Source organism: Haliotis cracherodii, unplaced genomic scaffold (genome assembly GCF_022045235.1).
Source record: "Haliotis cracherodii isolate W230 unplaced genomic scaffold, xgHalCrac1.p SCAF_27, whole genome shotgun sequence".
In the NCBI taxonomy this organism is placed as follows: Eukaryota; Metazoa; Mollusca; class Gastropoda; order Lepetellida; family Haliotidae; genus Haliotis; species Haliotis cracherodii.
The window spans coordinates 417,700-437,849 of NW_027266283.1; the positions used below are offsets into that span (position 1 = coordinate 417,700).

Sequence of the window (20,150 nt, forward strand, 5' to 3'; positions counted from 1 at the left end):
GCTCCCAATAAAGTACTTTCACCCCTGTCACCGACAATCTAAATAGTGAAGATTACCTCCCCCTATCAAGTGAAGCAAAATTATACATGATGATTTTGAATGCCCATTTAGTTATCCCAGCTTTTCCTTGACCTAGTTCAGCCAACATCTGTGTAGCATCTTTTGCTCACCTTCATTTCCAACTAACAGGGCTGAAGTATGGCGAGCAACTTCAACTGCAATGCATAAAATAAAATAGATAAGCGCCCAGTGTAGTCCGTGTTTCACAGTTTACGTCTCACCGCCATCCCATAGATAAGCTCCCCTTTCATACCGAAGTTACATTCTACATGGCATATCAATGCCTATTTAGTGTAAGACAATCCTGTGTCTCCTCCTGATTATTAACACAAGGTGATAGTTCAGTATCGCCTTCTTATGTATTGCCAGTTTAGTCCTATTGTCTCCTAGCACCTCCACCAGTGTTGTGCCGCTCCTGTACTGTGTTGTTTGTTTGAAATACAACAAACGGCTCTCCAGGGAATGATATGCATAGTTGTACTTTAAAGGCACACTATGGTGCCATGGTCACAGTAAGTATCACCATTCCGAATATGTAGTATGGTAGTATATTATGCACTACATATTTTCTCTGGTGGTCACAGATGGAGCGGCCGGGTAGCCAACTTGTTGAAGCTTGTTCTCGTCATACTGAAGCCTCGGGTTTAATTCCCCAGGAGCCCATGTTGTGGTTCTTCTGTCATATCGCTTGAATGGTGATACAAGTGGTGGTAATAATATTAACCTCAGACATTCACTTACCTTTCTGATTTGTCCGTCCAAGAGTGAAAACCCTCTTAAGATTGTCTTTTATTGTGTAAAAATTGCCCGCTTTATCCTGGTGACCTCTTGGACCCCTGCCCCAGGATGCCAGACTGCTTGTTTCACTCTTATAGCCACTGTCCCCAGAAACTAGAGACAGTCGGTCGAAGTGCTCCAGCTCCTCTATTCTCTACGGATGCAAAAGTGCATAAGCAGGAGTCAATATAAATGTGAGAAATGTGGAAAAGTGGGTAACATCCAAGTTCGAAAGAAGCCAAACAATTATTTTTACAAACAGCTCATTTTATGCAGAAGATCAAGCATATCCAGTAAAACCCTAGAACACTTTTTCCGAGTGTTTTCGATAAGAGATTACTTTTTAAAACCAAATCCTCAGGTCATACCAGAATTTCCAATAGTCGGCTCCATAAACTGTTGGAAGAATCAGCCCATCTCTATTTGATAATACAAAATAAAATTAAATGATTTACCAAGAACAGCTATTGCTTTGAAATCAACTATTCAGAAAATATGATGTTAAGAATTTAGCATATTGATTGAGAAGAAATATGTTCACAATATGGAATATTTGCATGTTTTGTTGTTTGTTTGTTTGTTTTTTGTTTAACGCCGTACTCCAGCAATAGCAAAATTCCAGCTTTATGACAGCGGTCTGTAAATAATCGAGTCTGGACCAGACAATCCAGTGATTGATAACATGAGCATCGATCGACACAATTGGGACACGATCACATGCATCAACCAAGCCAGCGAGTATGTCCGATCCCGTTAATCGCCTCTTACAACAAGCATAGCCGCCTTTTACGACAAGCATGGGTTGCTGAAGACCTATTTCAACCCGGATCTTCGCGGGTCGCATGTTTTGTTGACATATTACTCTGCTATGACAGTATCAGAACTAGGGTCCTGCTATTTACTTTCAGATGGGTGGATTAGGTTACCATCAGCTTGGTTCACAGGAACTGAAATTCATTCTTTTAAAATATTGAACTCATTTATAGAAGTTTATCTTTATTGTTCAAAATATTTTCTATATTTTCAATAAAAGATTGTTGAACTGATTTCTCTCTCGGTCGTTTTTAAGTATTTTGATTTTTTCAGTATTGTTTTAAAACTGTTTGAACAATATGTTGTTTTTATTTCATGTATACGTTTTCTGTGATTTCATAGCAAGTATAACGTTTTATTACTGCCTCCCTGGGGAGTACAGTATCTGACTGGAGAGCGGGGGGTTGGTGGTCTAGACCCTGCCAACGTGCTGCCACCAGCAAGGGAAAAGATAATACTTGCAACTCTGCTAGCGATTGGCATTGTCTCGACACAATAAAACCGGACACAAGTCGAGACCAGTATGAGCGTCCACAAACACATTCATTCACGTCGATATATGTTTGAAATAATCTCGAACGCAACATTAAACCCTATTTCACCTGAAGTCACCTTATCATTGTATTTCTGATCAACAGCTACCTTTTTCAGTTGAATGTTTTCTTCCTCAAGCCTGACGTTGCGACCTGAGAAAAAATGGTAATTCCATGAAAAATTTCTGTAATATTCTAACATGACAAAAAGCGATTCCTGCATTTTGATTGGTCGTTTTATAAGTATCGATTATATGTAAGACCATGATCTTTCTGATAACCGCGCAACAGATGAGATGTTTTCAGATTTTTTACTCCTTTGGCAAACTTACCAGTTTGCCAATTTCAAATACTGATCTTTTATGTTTAAAGTGGCGAAATAACGCTTTGCAGTTCCTTCGCCGTCAAGCCTGAAACAGGCCCCACTTGATCACTAAATGTTCCTGAATTTGTAAGTAACATTCCCAGAAAGAAATCAGCTTCTCTAAATGTTCCACGATATTTCAAATTTCAGAAACCATCATACCTTTCCCTTTACGAACACTAACTCATTTAACTGTATGAACGTTTTGCAGGACGTGGACTTCTAAAGTGCAAACCACTATTACGATGTCATATAGTTCTACAGATGGGAAGTCTAAACATTGTGACGCTTTAGACATTACCTCACAGTACGGGATAGGGTAGCGGCAAAAGTCAAGCCATGTTGATGTTATTTTTAACACTCTCTAACTTCTAAGTGATCAACGAGTCCAATTACGATTTCGACAATATCATGAGCAAGTACAACGAATCACTATCAAATAGTGATGATAGCAAGTGTTCACGAAAAGAAAGCATATCCTGCTCTACAGTTGGTCCCACGAATTCGCTCAGCGTTCATTTCGGTATACATAAAGGTACCTAGATATATTTCTGTGGTCTACGACACCTTCAGCGTCACTTGTCAACAGGTGCAGCGGATTTAGTTTGTATGTGGGTATTGGATTTTTTGACGGAGTACAAACCCATTACTTGGGATGTAGGAGGAAGGTTAGATCTGGCCTTTGTCGCTTCAGAGTATCTGAGTCTAACGTAAACTTTTTTTAGCTGCCAAGATTGGATTTTCCAGTCGTAAATACTGAATCCTAATTATGAGTGGTATGTGGTTATTCTATAGTGACAAGTAACCTCGTAACTTATTAAGATGATTTATTATCAAAACACTTATGATGGAAACGTTCGCACCTTGAAGTGTGTCTGTTGAAAATCCTGCTCCGTCAAGGCTTGCATTGTTATCCTGCTCTTCAAGTCTTACCTGTGATGAAAAACATCCAAACTGTTTGCATATATTTGGTGATATTTATATAACCATTATATGGAAGCAAGATGTGCTGAAGATACAGAGTGTGTTTCATTAATATTATTCACATTTAAAGCTTGTTCGAGCAGCAGATCTTCATCTGTCTATAACTATTGCCTTACCGCGTTACTGTCATTAATGTGTCTCCTGAAACTGTAAGTAATTGTAGAGGTTAATCAAGGTTATGTGGTACATCACTGATATCACTAGCCACATACAGTTGCAGCTTAACCCGCTTGATGCCGAGATGAAAAGGTAAACGTTGTGCGAGAAGTGTGGTCGCGCGGCACTGCATCTATCTCTATCTATACAATTAGAATATTACATTCCCTATCAGAGTGTGTACAATCATTGCAAATATAAGATTGATCTAAAAAACAGACTGAAATTTTGTTATGCGTAAAAACACAGCAATCTTTTGCCACTTTTACTCATACATCGAAACAAGTACTGTGCCACAAAAGGTTTATTTGACAGCTTCATTTAAACTATAAACGAACAAAATACTGCCTAACATTTTAATGACATTGTGATATATAAAATACATTTGTAAGGGTATTTATAACGTTTTATATTCGATACATGAATGAGGGAAATCGAGTTTATATTATGACGTCAAAAGAAGGCAGAGAGGTATAAACATGCACAAAGAAAACTTGGTTGATGCATGTCATCGTATCCTACTTGCGTGGATCAATGCTCATGATGTCAATCACTGGATTGTCTGGTCCAGATTCGATTATTTACAGACCGCCGTCATATGGCTTGAATATTGCTGAGTGCGACGTTAAACAACAAACAAACAAAACTGACTCTTAATATTTAGTCGCTACTGTTCTGTTTGTAACACACATTTACACAGTTCATACATTTCTTATATTTACTTTCCCATATATAATACAAAACCAATGTTGACTTGATACATCTTTCAATCGTTGAGCAAAAGAAACTAAACGTATTTGCGCCTTCCCGACACCCAGATGTAACCACACGAATCCATACCTATGTTCAAACTAAATATTTATAACAAATCCGACCCCTGTTTGCCTTCCGGCATCATAGTTTATCGAAGTTCGTGGTACCTATGGCTTTGCATGGACAACAGTTTTTTCCAGTAGGATATGCATTTTCATAACATACAGTAGAAATAACGGGTAGATCTACCCTCCTATAACTGCACCGTTTAAAAACACGTTACATAATGATATCGTCAAACTTCTGAGGCGTAGATTACAATAGGTGCGATCATTCTGTCAAACACCAACATTGATATATTTACATTGTGCTAATAACGCTTAATACACCTTAAAAGATGAAGAGTAACTTTCTCAGCTTGTGATAAGTGGAGACAGGTTTTCCCCCATCTCAGTGTACATGTAGCTGTGACATAGATACCAAGATTTATTACCGACGTGGTGAAGATACAGACGGTAAGATACTAAATCCGTACGTCACACGTGTGTCGTACAAGGTTGACGTCGTTTTATTCGTTTTGATTGGATAACCGTGACCTTAGTCTCACCGGAATTACTTTTTGCATTCATAAAAAAGTCACGAGACGTCATTCATTTTTACAACTAGGCAGAACGGAAGTAATCTCAAGAAAGCGGGAGACATTGACACACACTTTACTTAACCAAACAAGATCGTCGTCACACGCATCAAATTAGCTTTGCATTCTTTATTATTTAAACACAGAGCTACTACAGACATTATATAAGCCAGCCATATCCATATGCAATGAACGACTACCGATAGATCGAGGGTTCCCTATGAGCGTGACGCACCCGACTACTTTCGCGACTTTCAATTTGATTGAACTTAGACGGTAAAGCCTGGTGAAATGAAATCAGTTTAAAGTACCTGGTCAGATATCTAGACTTACATTGGATGCCCCGGTTGTGCCATCAGTGCCCCCATTCGAAGCGTATTTATGACATGGCTTCCGAAGGTGTTCGTTCATGAATGAACATACACGACTTTACGATCACTCAAAGTGAACAGTTCCGATACAAATCATTCAAAAACTCCATGGAAGTGTACCTGACTTCTGTTTTTTGTGTGGCCCAAACATCACAAATGAGAAAATAACGTTCCCTATTATTTTTAAGCGCAAAATGCTGTGAGTAGATGACGGTTGTCTTTTCTTATTCCGATGGGGACCTTGCCCTTCGTTCGAAACTGTTACTGACATGTAAGCCGACATAAACGTCTTTTGGCGAGCACTCTGATTTCCCTCTTCCAAAATGGTGACGACAGGATATAAATTCAGCTGGTAGATCAAGGAAATCGAACCATTTTGACCGCACAGCCAGGACCCCGTCGGTGCGAAGGACCGAGTGTTATTCCAAGATTCAAAGCACAGCGCTAAATGACTTTTAAATTTGTTCGACAGTTGTCATGCGCACCAACAACAATGCACTTGAATAACCATTAGTTGAATAAATCTTTAAATAAGATCTTGAGCGTTGATGCCATCATTTTTGCACAAACAGAAACAGCAGAAACATGTTGTTAATGCGTATGCATAGAAATATTAACAATGCCTATATATGGGCATATATCAATATTCACGTGCGACCAGAGTTGCAATCGGTTTTAGTTTGGTCTGTCAACGAAAGAAAGTTTTTTATGTATTTACACTTAAATACATATTTTGACGTGGGTAATAAATAAAATACCACACTCATTCTCTTTAGATACCATTTTTACGAAACTCGTGAACTTTCTATGGTATCTGACCGAGCGAAAACCACTCGTTTCATAAAAAAGATATCTAACAAGAATAAATGTAGTATTCTCTATGTATATATTCAGATAGTGTTTCCAAAATATGTCCGTCATAGTTCCATTTTTCAGTTGTTTTAAGTTGCCGACCTCTTCTGGATTTCATGATCTTAATCTTTTGTCTTTTCACTTTCATGCCATAATTATTGTAAAACGTAGTACATAACATATCAATATGTTGATTTAATCTACACATGCTATCGGCAGCATCTACCATGTAATAAGGTGGGGAAATCTTCTGGGAGATTACCAACATATATACCACTGCAGTCAGAATATCATATCAATATTGGGCATATATTTGTTCATGACATAGTAGTTGTTTCTCTTTATTTCGTCTCAGAATAAACAATGAAAGATGCGAATAACCTCCCTTTGTGTGGAATTATCAGGATAATCGTACCAGTATCAATGAACTTGGTGTTTCTCTTACTGATGAATGGAACAACATGAGTCAAGCTGACATTGATCGACTCGTCAGAAGCATGGCTCGAAGAATTCGTGCATGTCTGGCCAACAGAAATGGTTTTACACGTGCCGTTGGCTGCAAAAGGCAATTTTGAATTTGACCCCCGACGTCTTAAAGACTTAGTGCTCCACCATCTCAGTAAACCAGCTGTTTGAACCCATTAGATCTGATCGCTTACTCACCAGCAGGTATGATCAGATTATTGCTATTTGCCAATACCACATACATCAGAAGATATTTCTTGATGATACCCACTACCCCTTATTTTGTTCTCATCGTACAACAATGTTTACATATGTCATCACTTCTGGTGACCGACTTTCACTCAATGGCGTCATCACTGTCATTAGTACGATGGATTTTCAGAGGAGGAATTTCGTTTATTCAGGAATCGTATCAACATAAATGTATCATGTAAGTAATCAGAAACAATCTTACAACCTGCGTATTGTTTTTTGCTTTTAAAGTTTTTCATTGTAACCAAGAGAACTGGTCAGAAATGCAGATAACTAATTGCGGATAGTAATTTTCAATTTACAAAATCAATGTTAAATGTTTCTATCAATTCCATAATCATTACTACGATTCAATTTCCATGCATATGAAATTTGCCAATGTATGCAACTTGTAGACGATGGATATCTCGAAATAGGAGAAACACTGTAAAATCTGAATCTGAAGTACAGATTTATTTAACGATTTTCTGGTTGTGTGTTTTACACAATATAGTCAGTTGTTTCACCCCTTTTTGAATATTGTAATCACGGGATATTTTAAACCGGTTATTTTTTTGTTGAAGAATTGTGATATATAAAGTATGTAAGTATATAATTATAAAAAATGTACACCGAGGGTCGAAACTTATACGATTATACATATGAAAGAGAGGTTGGTTTTCGCACCTTTCATTGAATAAATCCGAGACGACAGGGTGTGAAATAAGCACATTATCATGAACAAATACATATCCATTATTCATAAATATAATTATTTGTTTGTTTTGAAATATTACTTTAGTATTTGATTTATGTGAAAGCGGTGCCTGGAAGATTCGCGTCTGGTCGAATTAAAGGACACGTTCAACGTCTGTACTTTTAATTTATATTTATTCAAGACATTAACATTTACATTACATTGAACACAATAACATCCCAGCTTGCGAATGTGTTTGCTGGTTTTGTATGTGTAACTAATCTTGTTATACCTTCAGTTCCAGTCAAACGACTCCTAAATTTTCATCAAAAGTGACAGCCACACCGACTAAAATATACTGTTAGGATATATCAGTCGTTCCACAAGTGAAAATTACACCACCTGTATAATGAAATACAACACCCATTTTTGTTGTAACTACCGTCATATGGTTTCAGATATTCTAAAACGCATATCGAAGATTTCCAGGAACTTATTTCTCGGCGAACAGTTTTCCCCAAAGAAGATATGGCATTATTTGTTTGGCTTCACATTGCCAAGAAATATATCACCTTTAGTCACCATAAGGTTTGGACAATTTTGGCATATTTGTTTCTTATTTGGGAAAGGTTCAGGGTGGAAATGACACACCACTTGTGCTTATTAATAAGGAAAATAACAACTTTGTAATGATAACACGATTGATATTTCCAATATTAGAGAAAAAAACCACTTGTTAGAAATCTTCCATATGTGTCATGGCAAACTCTTGGGTATGCCCCTGCCAGTAGGTAACACATACAAATAGGAATTGTATACCATGAACTGTCTCGATGTGTATAAGCTTGTCAAATGGATAAGCCACATATATTGTGTGATATTGTGTCAACTGTGCGATGATTATATTTTGATCTAAATCATATTATAGTGTGATTGAATGTGAATTGATTGGCTGTTCCCTAAACGCCTTATCTCTTTCAGGTCCTAAAAGAGTCCTAAAATGCATCAAATGGAAGTTCTACATAAATTGTCATATGACCTGACATCGGCTGAGGTGTGCAACATTGTTGGTCCCCGATCAGCAACTGATTGCTCCATTTTATATCATAAACACTATAGGATCGTACGAAAATCTGCTTCCGTTTAAAATAATTATTTACAAAGCAAAAGTAATTTAATAAAAAAAACAGCTGATCAAAAATGTGAGCAACTATCCAGCCCCCACCATTTTGTGGCCGCATGGGCGACATGATTCATAGGATTGACAATTAATTTCCTACCTGTATTTGTGTCTTCTCCAACCATGACGTATGTCATTGCTTCCTCGTTAGACTGGTATAGGCTGGACCCGACTGAGGTGTCACTACTGCTGTCGGACATGGTATTGCGTGAGTACAGCTGATGGTGCTACTTGAGTACAGCTGATTGTGCTACTTGAGTACAGCTGGTGGTGATGCTGTTTGAGTACAGCTGGTGGTGCTACTTGAGTACAGCTGATATTGCTACTTGAGTACAGCTAATGCTGCTACTTGAGTACAGCTGATGGTGCTACCTGAGTACAGCTGATGGTGCTAGTCGAGTACAGCTGATGGTGCCACTTGAGTACAGCTGATGGTGCTACTTGAGTACAGCTGATGGTGCTACCTGAGTACAACTGATGGTGCTAGTCGAGTACAGCTGATGGTGCTACTTGTGTACAGCTGATGGTGCTACTTGAGTACAGCTGATGGTGCTACTTGAGTACAGCTGATGGTGCTACTTGAGTACAGCTGATGGTGCTACTTCAGTACAGCTGATGGTGCTACTTGATTATAGCTGGTGGTGCTGCCTGACTACAGCTGATGAATACTGAACAGCATGTTTTCCATAATATGATATACTATTAAATATATGCTCCTTTCAAGTTAGAATGTATGAGTGCTACGGAATTTCTCAAGCCATTCAACATTGTTCATTCGTCTTACCGTGTTGAGTTTTTCATCAAGAATGTAGGATCTCGGCCCATCTCTATCATAAAACACAACTCCATCGCAATATCGAATAGCTACTTCCAAAACAAATAGCTCAGATTGTTGGATAGGGTAGAATTCTATGTTTATCAGGTTTCTCGGAGCGTCTGTAAACTTGCCCTGCTTTGTCAATATAGACAGATCAGTCTCAACCTTCCTGTAGATACTCCCTATCAAGGATGCCTGACTCACGTGTAGTTTGAAACCAACAATGTCTGCAACCTTTGTTTGATAACCTCTATCGGTGACAACTTTCTTTTCGTTAACACCCAAGTAGTATGACCCGCCTTGAACCAGCTTTGACATAGAAGTTATATTGTCTTTCAGCTTAAGAGTGTGCCAGATATGATCAGTCAATTTTCCCACATCAGCTTGTTTCCGCTGAATCTCTTCAGTGTTGTCTTTAAATGCTTTCAACTGTATTTGTCGATTCTCATGAAACGTTTTCACATTATCTGGCAGGTTCCTAAGAGAAGCTTGGTTCTTTGCACTTGTTTCTGTTTTATTCAATACTTCCAAAAGGTTCAGTGATGTTATTACCAGGTTCTCATTATCATTGTTTGCCTTAGTGTTGAAATCAACTGTTGCTACACCAGCTGTTTTGTTAACGTCAACTACAAGAAAGTCACACGTGTCTGTGAATTTCGGTTTCTCGCTGAGGAAATAACGTTCATATGAGTCAGTATACAGTTCACCACCTTCAAGTAAGTTTGTGAATGTATTGACTACAAATTCATCAAAGTATTCGAGACACTTATCTTCTGATGATATCCCCTCCAAGTGTACCAGCAACACTCCCCCGCCACTGTTACGTAAAGCTGACACTGCTTTTGCTACTTTTCCCAGAACTGATGACTTTTCTTTGCTTTTCTTTCCCCTTATGATCTTGTATTCTGCATGTAGTTGTATCTTAGCGTGCTGACGACCTCCCTTGTGTTCGTCTTCGTACCTGTGTCCTATTGACGCGCAGACTTGGCATCCAACTGCAACATAATATTGTCATGATTAAAAGGATTAAAATGATGTGAAAATGACCGTGTACACAAGGCAGTAATTAGAAGTCACCATTGGACTTCATTGTCCACCAAGGCGGCCTGTAGGGGAGGGAAGTCCTGAATATGTTAGCCCTTAACCTGATCATAAAACGGAGATGATATAACTGACAGAAACATATAGCAAATTTAATTAGCAGTTTAAAACAATAAATTATTATAGAACACTAGTGATTACAAAAACATGTACACGTAGATCCAGATTAAGAATAAGTTGTCAGAACCGATCCAAGTGCTTGCGGTAAGGGGCGAATACATTCGATCTGGTGGTAAGGACTTCCACATTGCATATCATCTAACAGCGAATATGTAAATTGTATACTCATGCTTTTGTCTAATCCAGACTTGACGGTTTTTCTCATCCACTATATTTGTGGTAATCACTTCACATTTTATTTGATCATATTTACTTTTTAATACAATAACCAGACTATATGTCTCACAAAACAATAAAAGTTTTGTAGAACCAACTCCTGGCATATTCATACCTTAACATAATTCATACATATCATCTACAACCAAGATTGTAAGGGTTAATACCTGTCCACTCTTCTGTTTCACTCTTAACGTTGTACGTGCCATCTGTGAACAAACAAGAGGTGCAACTTAAACATCGCCATGAACAATAATCCGTTTAGCTGTATTTCATAAGTAGATGACCAAAGTCAATACGTTGCCAATCATAATCCTTTGATCAAATAAACTTCCAGGGAGCCGTGCATAATCATTTCCAGCTCAAGAACACGCATATTGGTAATGTGACGTTCCTGTTTTCTTGGACGTTTAACCTGAAGAAGCCTGGTATGTGCGGCAATGCATTGGCATTCATCAAGCTCGAAAATACATATTTATTTGGTAACTATGACAAAGGGTAGAAAATAGAAACATCCATGTACTATGTTTTCCAACAGATGCAGGGAACGCACAAGTGCTACCGGAAAGACATATGGACAAATGGTGGCAGTCAACTCACGACAGGTACTACCGGTAGGCCATATGGACACATGGTGGCAGTCAACTCACGATAAGTGCTACCGGAAAGACATATGAACACATGGCAGCAGTCAACTGACGACAGGTACTACCAAAAGGCCATATGGACACATGGTGGCAGTCAGCTAACGACAGGTGCTACCCCAAGGCCATATGGGTAAAATGTTGTAGTCAACTCACGACAGGTACTACCGGAAGGCCGTATGGACACATGGTAGCAGTCAACTAACGGCAGGTGCTACCGCAAGGCCGGCCATATGCGTAAAATATTGCAGTCAACTGACGACAGGTACTACCGGAAGGCCTAATGGACACATCGTGGCAGTCAACTCACGACAGATACTACCGGAGGCCCTTATGGAAAACATGGTGGCAGTCAACTCACGACAGGTACTAACGTAAGGCCATATGGACACATGGTGGCAGTCACCTCACAAAAGGTACTACCGGAAGGCCTTATGGGCACATGGTGTCAGTCAACTCGCGACAGGTACTACCGGAAGGCCATATGGACACATGGTAGCAGTCAACTAACGACAGGTGCTACAGCAAGGCCATATGGGTAAATTGTGGCAGTCAACTGACGACAGGTGCTACCGGAAGGCCATATGGACACATGGTGGCAGTCACCTCACGAAAGGTAGTACCGGAAGGCCTTATGGGCACATGGTGGCAGTCAACTCGCGACAGGTACTACCGGAAGGCCATATGGACACATGGTAGCAGTCAACTAACGACAGGTGCTACAGCAAGGCCATATGGGTAAAATGTTGCAGTCAACTGACGACAGGTGCTCCCGGAAGGCCATATGGACACATGGTGGCAGTCACCTCACGAAAGGTACTACCGGAAGGCCTTATGGGCACATGGTGGCAGTCAACTCGCGACAGGTACTACCGGAAGGCCATATGGACACATGGTAGCAGTCAACTAACGACAGGTGCTACAACAAGGCCATATGGGTAAAATGTTGCAGTCAACTGACGACAGGTGCTACCGGAAGGCCATATGGACACATGGTGGCAGTCAACTCACGACAGATACTACCGGAGGGCCTAATGGACACACGGTGGCAGTCACCTCACGACAGGTACTACCGGAAGGCCTTATGGACACATGGTGGCAGTCAACTCACGACAGGTACTACCGGAAGGCCTTATGGACACATGGTGGCAGTCAAATCACGACAGGTACTACCGGAAGGCCTTATGGACACACGGTGGCAGTCACCTCACGAAAGGAACTACCGGAAGGCCTTATGGACACATGGTGGCAGTCAACTCACGACAGGTACTACCGGTAGGCCATATGGACACATGTAGCAGTCAACTAACGACAGGTTCTACCGCAACCAAAATGTTGCAGTCATCTCACGACAGGTGCTACTGGAAGACCATGTGGATAAAAGGTTGCAGTCAAGTCACGACAGGTGCTACCGGTCGGCCATATTGATTAAAGGTTGCAGTCAAGTCAAGACAGGTGTTACCGTAAAGCCATATGGATAATTGGATGTAATCGACTCACGACAAGGCTACATGGACACATGCTGGCAACCGTTTGATGGCAAAGAATAACCTTTAGTTGATTCATGCGTGTTACAAATTTACAAGTATGAATACTGAAAAGAACATATGAGTTCTTTTGTTTGTCAATTTTACTACCAAATAACCATTTTGTCTATTACAAAAATCTTACCATGATTCGCTCTATTCATTCTTGTGCATTGTGTTGTTTTACCTCACCGCGCCCTGAAATGTAATTCATATTACAGTAATGAATTTAAATACATTTGCTTTTCAGGTGAGCTTTATCCTTAAATTGATCAACAGCTAACTGTTCGATATTTCAAACAGAATAGTATCAACTTACACATGTATTTGTTTACATCAATTATTGACTTATTATGTTCATTGAATTCGAACAGCAAACCGACTGAATTTACTCCTGGAGGGCTAAAACTGGTCAGCAGAAACCTATATGTGCTTGTCAGGCTAAGGTGACTTGGTTGAGTGCATCGTACCCGGTTGCGTGGGGCGTTGCTCATTACATCAATCACTGGTTTATTTGGTCAAAACATGGTTATGTACAGACTGCAGTGATGAATATGGAATATTGATGACTAAGGTATGAAGAAGACATTCACCCCAATACAAAAGAGGAACAAGACCACAGTCACTTTGGAAATAGTGAGTGAGTGAGTATGGTTTTACGCCGCTTTTAGCAATATTCAGGGGGACACCAGAAATGGGCTTCACACTTTGTACCCATGTCAGGAATCGAACCCGCAAAATGCTATGCAACCCGCTTGGTGTTTTGAACAATTAGACAGTAATGCCAAATTAAACTTTTTAAGTCAAATGTCCAAATGTTTAATATAGGTGGCCCAACAAACACTTTGAATTTATAACTATAATATTTATAACTGTAAATACATTCTAAAGCATGTTTGGAACAAGGTTAATCACTCGTACAAAAACAAAAGACATGTTTCTCGTTCGCTGATGGAAGTAACAATGACCTGATCAGCTCTAGAACATTATTGACTTATGTACTATCCCAAAAGAGAAACTGTGTATTGGAAATATGAATACAACTAACAAATCATAAATCATATTAACATGAGATTCAAACCCAGACACTTGTGAGTGGAGGACCTTGCCCATTGACATGTTTCGACGTTGGAAGACGTGCGATGCATGCAGGTCTGTGAATGAGATGATAGCATACAGCCTACACTTAGGCTTTCAAAACGTTCACATTCCCACTTGCTTTATTCGACTCCACAGACTACGACGCCATGCCAAGATTGACTACCATGGATTCCACATAAATCTGCATTACAACTTTTTCCACAATTTTGTGATTGGCCCATGTGTATGAATTTACATCCCGTATCTATGATAAAACTCACAGCTTACTGCGCTTATAGCGTGTTCGATGAATGGGTCGTTCTCTAGAGATTCGCATAAATACGGCCGATGTTCTGCTGGGATGGAAGAAACGTACTAGCTACGACTGTGTATAGTTGTAACATAACTGAACCTATTGTGTTAGTCATGGTAGCTCCCAGTCTAGACTCGTAACGCACATACAGTTTTGTAATTTCTTCATCGGTCATGTTATCAATTTTTACAGTGGTATCATTTTCCCCCAAATATTGGGAATATTTTCCAACGGCTACCAAAGCCGCGAGTCTTTCTCTATGTTTATATGTATGTTGATCTACATGTTACTCTACATGTTGATCTACATGTTGATCTACATGTTGATCAGGTTCTTTAAGCATTTGTTTGGTAAGTTCGTCGCATTCCATAATGTAATACCTAAGGAGATATTTAAGTTTAACAAAATAAAAAATGACATATCCAATACAGCCCGAAATAATAAACTGTTGCGAAAGAATGAGGATTTCAAGCCACATTATTTAGGAGATAAATATTTCGTTTTGTAAGATTTGCGTGATGTTATGCTGAATGGATGTACGGAAATTTCATTTGAACACGACGCCGTAAGGCGGAGTGTTCAAATGAAAAATTTCCGTACATCCATTCAGCATAACATCACGCAAATCTTACAAAACGAAATATTTATCGACATTGTAACATGAACGTTAATTAAATCGATATTTAGGAGGAACTAATTTACTGAGCGCATGACACAACAAAACTGTCGTTAGTAATACGTCTCCTCGTGCTCACCTTCGAAAAGATGCATGATATGGGGTGCCGCGAAACCGATCAATGGTTTCGAGGTACTCCAATAATGAGGGTCCATTTTACGAAAGGGGTGGTCACATGTTCAAGCTCATTTCTCAGAAAATAAACAAACAACAGGAAATATCACAAATTCAATTCTTTATCACAGTTCCTCATCTTACTTGTAATTTGTAGTTATGCGTAACTATGAAATACAAATAATCAAAATTAGAAAAGACGTACATACTGTTTGGCCCCTGTACAAGATAGTGTCAACTCGCCTGAAACTGAGGTGGTGACAAGAGACGTCAAACGTGCGAAATTTCAGACATGCAGCTTAGCTGGGATTGAAAAAGTTGTTTACTGTTACAGTGGAATAACATATGTGAGAGAGGCCGTGGAAATTAGCAGAAGAATTAACCTGGAAATTACTCACGGGAGCAGTGGACAGTGGCAGGATATTTGTATCTATGACAGGTACCAAATTACGTTCGTTAGCGAGCTGCTCCTGTCTCTGAAAAATGTTCGAATAATGTCGTTTTTGAGACGAGCACGAGTCAATGGAATACGACTTCAACGATTCATCGGATTTGTGGCCGGTAATTCTGCAAATCTCGCGATTCAATACCTGCGTTTGACAGTAAAGTGACGGCAGTTTGCAGTGTGAAATTCCCGGTCTTGGATAATGTTTATGCTGCGCTCAAATGGCGGCCCCCTGATGTGCCTGTGTATGGCAGCACGCAACCCAACAAAACTCGATTTTGAGTAAAGTTCTCCCTCAGCATTTCTGACTTCGGCATAAAAGAACCTCAGTCGCTCATTCAGTTGAAAAGCAGGAAGCTCTTCGAACGTGGGTTCAAAACCTCGGAAACCAAGCCATTCTGGAAGTGAAAAGATTGCCGTGTTCAGGGTACAAATGTGACGGTAAGTGGGAGTATTTCGTTATTATTACGGTGTCGTGTTTAAATGAAATTTCCGTATATCCATTTAGTATAACATATCTCAAATCTTATAAAACGAAATATTTAATTTATGTTAAGATTTTGGTCAATCTCGTTATATTATTGCCAATTTTTGCGATGACACATTGGTCACGCTTTACATTGCTATTATGGCAATGGTGTAAGGGAGGTAACTCTCGCTGATGTTGATCGAATCTGCGTAGGAATTTTTTTTTATTTGTTTATGTATTCTTTTATGTTTCAATGGCTTACGTCGAAATATTTTAACTCCCAGTAGATTTGGAGAGGTTCCTATACACGATGTCCTGTACTGCTTTTGTATCAAGGGACGCGAAGCGGTGACTGGACGCTTGAACTTTGGGCTCTACGGAAACGCTGGCTGTATTTCCTAGTTCGGGGGCCATCTCAGAATGGTTTTCAGCTTCAACAGCTTTTTGTAGGTTATAATAAGAACAAAATTAGGTGGATGTAAGAAAGTCATTATAGAGTTGCAATAAATGTTTTTTACTCTGTTAAAAATTGATTTTGTTTTGTTTTTTCCTTTGGCCAAGCCCAAGAAAATTACATTATTTATGATTATGATTTTGTAATTAATGGAAAAAGGTAAATTTCATTTACCTTCAAATTCTTGTATTATCTCAGAAAATGTCTCGTCGCCCCATTCACTCAATATTTCATCGAAATCTCCGATGTGGAAGTCAGGGTAAATTTCCATCTGTTCCTCCATGTTGATGATTTCAAAAATAGTTCCATTAATTAATGTATACATACACGGTGATGAGACCCCAAAAATTCAGCGATGTTATGCTCATTCGACAACACTTTTTAACCAATCAGATCAGGGAACATACCTACATTTATGTTACAATACATAATAACCGCTAATGTTCAATTTATCATAATTTTTGCTATATTGTTTATATATTGTTGCTATATGTTTGCTTAGCAGTTGCTATATGTGCTATATTTTTGCTCAGCAGTTGCTAAATTTGCTATATTTTTGCTAAGCAATTGCATAAGCAGCTGGTTGATTGTTTTTTTCTACGAGTTTACAATGCTTCATTTCTGCTAACAGTTTTCTGACATATCTTGTTCGAGCTAGGTATAAATAACATCATTTTCGCGTAGACATTCCACATTACATTTGCTATATTTTTGCTAAGCAATTGCATAAGCAGCTGGTTGATTGTTTTTTTCTACGAGTTTACAATGCTTCATTTCTGCTAACAGTTTTCTGACTTATCTTGTTAGAGCTAGGTATAAATAACATCATTTTCGCGTAGACATTCCTCAAATGAATCTCGGTCTTTGCAATGAAACAGGGCTACCCATTTGGTCTGCTCTCTGAGACCTTTCAGGACAGAGTTGTATTTTTGAGTAAGTACCAAATGCTATGCTGAGTTTGTCTCCCGGAGAATATATAAGCATATCTTTCTTTTTAGCAAGTTCTTTACTCGCACTGCAGTCATCTATTTTGAAAAGGGTTGATTCTCCTTTGTATTTTTCGTGACATACTCATAAACAGTCTTGTAAACGATCGCCCGGATCAACTTTGTACACCCCGGGATCATTCATTACCCAATCTCTCAATATGTATGTTTTATTAATGTTTATAGTCGGGCACAGAATAATAATGTGGTCGAAAACATCTCGATGATGACTTTGTAAAATATCTAGAATAAAATCTGTTTTTCCACAACCCGTTTGCCGGCAGATGATGGCGCAGTGAGGTTGTTTTAAACATATTTTATTGACATATATGGTCAACGGGATTGGGCAAAAGTTATCCAACTTAGGTGGCCCTTTCCCTACTCTATATGTACAGACATTGATTATACATATATATACACATATACATACACACATACATAAACATACGTATACAGAAATACATACATTTTACACACAATCATGCATACACACAATCATACATACTCATACATACATACACATACTCAAATACACATGCACATATTACATTTATAGTAAGAAAGAGAAATATTTTTACACAAGAACATAAACATAATGTTTGCAAGATTAACATAGACATGCATAAGAATTGCCTATAGACACAGTTTACTTGTATATACACATTAATCCAACATACATGCAAGACTACATATATAATTACACAATCATACATACACTTATGTACATGTACACATATACTTACATACGCACACTACATGTACATACATACACATATACCCTTGAATACGCATGCATACATATATATACATACACATACACATATTTACACACATACACCAGGATATACATACCTGTAAACATTATGTTTACAGAAGGAGGTAGAGATACACATGTATTCATATACATGCATGCAGTTTATTCACTGGTGGCGTAATTAATAATACATGGTCGCAGAGCGATATTCTGTATTAATGATAAAGGGTTACTCGAATCTATTAGTCGACAGTATATACTTTTGAACACTGTTGAAGATGAGGTTATTGTGACTTTCAGATAGGGATACATCACCGTAGAGAATATTTTGTATTGTACATGTAGTTCCAGCTTTTATAATGTTAGCGAACATGATATTTCTGGGACATTCAAGAAAAAAGTGTATGTTGTTTTCACATGGGTTTCCACAAGACAAGGACAAAGTATCAGATACATTTATTTTAAAGAGGTCTGCATTTAGGGAACTGCAAGAATGCCTTAGGCGTGTATGTAAAATATTAGCTCTACGGTTGCCGATTGAGAAGTATGGAGGTGGAGCTGTAATGGTTGTTTTAATCATATGTTTAAAATTTGATAATGATGTTGCACTTCTGTATTCAGGGGGTAACTCATTCCATAATTTGATTGAAGAAGGTATAAATGATTGTTGGTATGTAACTGTTCGTGCTTGCGGCAAATTCAGATTATTCTGATTTCGTAACTCATATCTACTAAAAGTTGATACTTTGGGTGGTAACATGTCATGTAAATACGATGGGCATAGGTTATCTCTCCTGTAGTTTTCCAAGAATAGATAATAAGCTAATTGGTCTGTAGTTTGAAGGTAATGCTTTGTCACCTTTCTTGTATAATGGCATGACGTGAGCAAGTTTCCAGTTTTCTGGAAAGATTGCTTCTTTTAAAGATCGATTGAAAATTATACATAATGGGATGGCAATACTGTCAGCCAAGGGTTTTACGAGTCTAGGGTTTATATTATCTGGTCCGCTTGATTTATTGCATGGTAGTGACTTTATGAGATCGCTTATTTCAAATTCAGTAACTGTGATATCCGAGAGAGAGGTTTCACAACGTTGACTGAAATCCGGAAGCGGTTGATTTCCGTCATCAACATCACAAATAGAAACAAAATAATTATTGAGTACATCAGCCTTTTCGACATCGGTAAATGCTGTGGGTTTACTAAGGTCGGTACACAGACGGGGGATACATGCTGGTGAATTAGCATTTTTGATGATGAATCTCAATAATTTCCAGTAGTTGGTACTGTTTGAGTTCAGATGTGTTTCCAACAAGCCGTTAATGTTGCTATAGTATTTTTCTTTGGCTATCTTTTTCATATTATTAAATTTGTTTCTTTGCTTTTTGTAGTTGACAAGATCGCTTAGTTTACCAGTTCGTAATGCCTTTTTTCGATAGCGGTCTCTGGAGCGACGCTCCCTTCTGAGGTCATTATCGAACCATGGTTTGTCCGTTGGGCGAATAGTTACACACTTATTGGGTATATAGTCGTGCATGTAATTTTTTAGTTGGGAGTGGAA

General features: G+C 38.7%; 1 protein-coding gene and 1 pseudogene across 2 annotated transcripts in view; both read right to left on the reverse strand.

The window, feature by feature from the left end:
- Positions 1–20,150, reverse strand: part of LOC139473118 (serine/threonine-protein phosphatase 6 regulatory ankyrin repeat subunit A-like) — a 76,754-nt pseudogene that overhangs the window by 3,004 nt on the left and 53,600 nt on the right.
- LOC139473219 (uncharacterized) overlaps positions 9,103–20,150 on the reverse strand; it is a 28,348-nt gene continuing 17,300 nt past the window's right edge. For both annotated transcript variants that reach the window (XM_071255745.1, XM_071255743.1), the window contains exons 2-4: positions 13,443–13,495; positions 11,295–11,336; positions 9,103–10,685 (exon numbers count right to left, since the gene is read on the reverse strand). In XM_071255745.1, the coding sequence (XP_071111846.1) occupies positions 9,598–10,685; positions 11,295–11,336; positions 13,443–13,461 (1,149 nt within the window). In that variant the 5' untranslated portion in view covers positions 13,462–13,495 and the 3' untranslated portion in view covers positions 9,103–9,597. The remainder of the gene's footprint in view (positions 10,686–11,294; positions 11,337–13,442; positions 13,496–20,150) is intronic.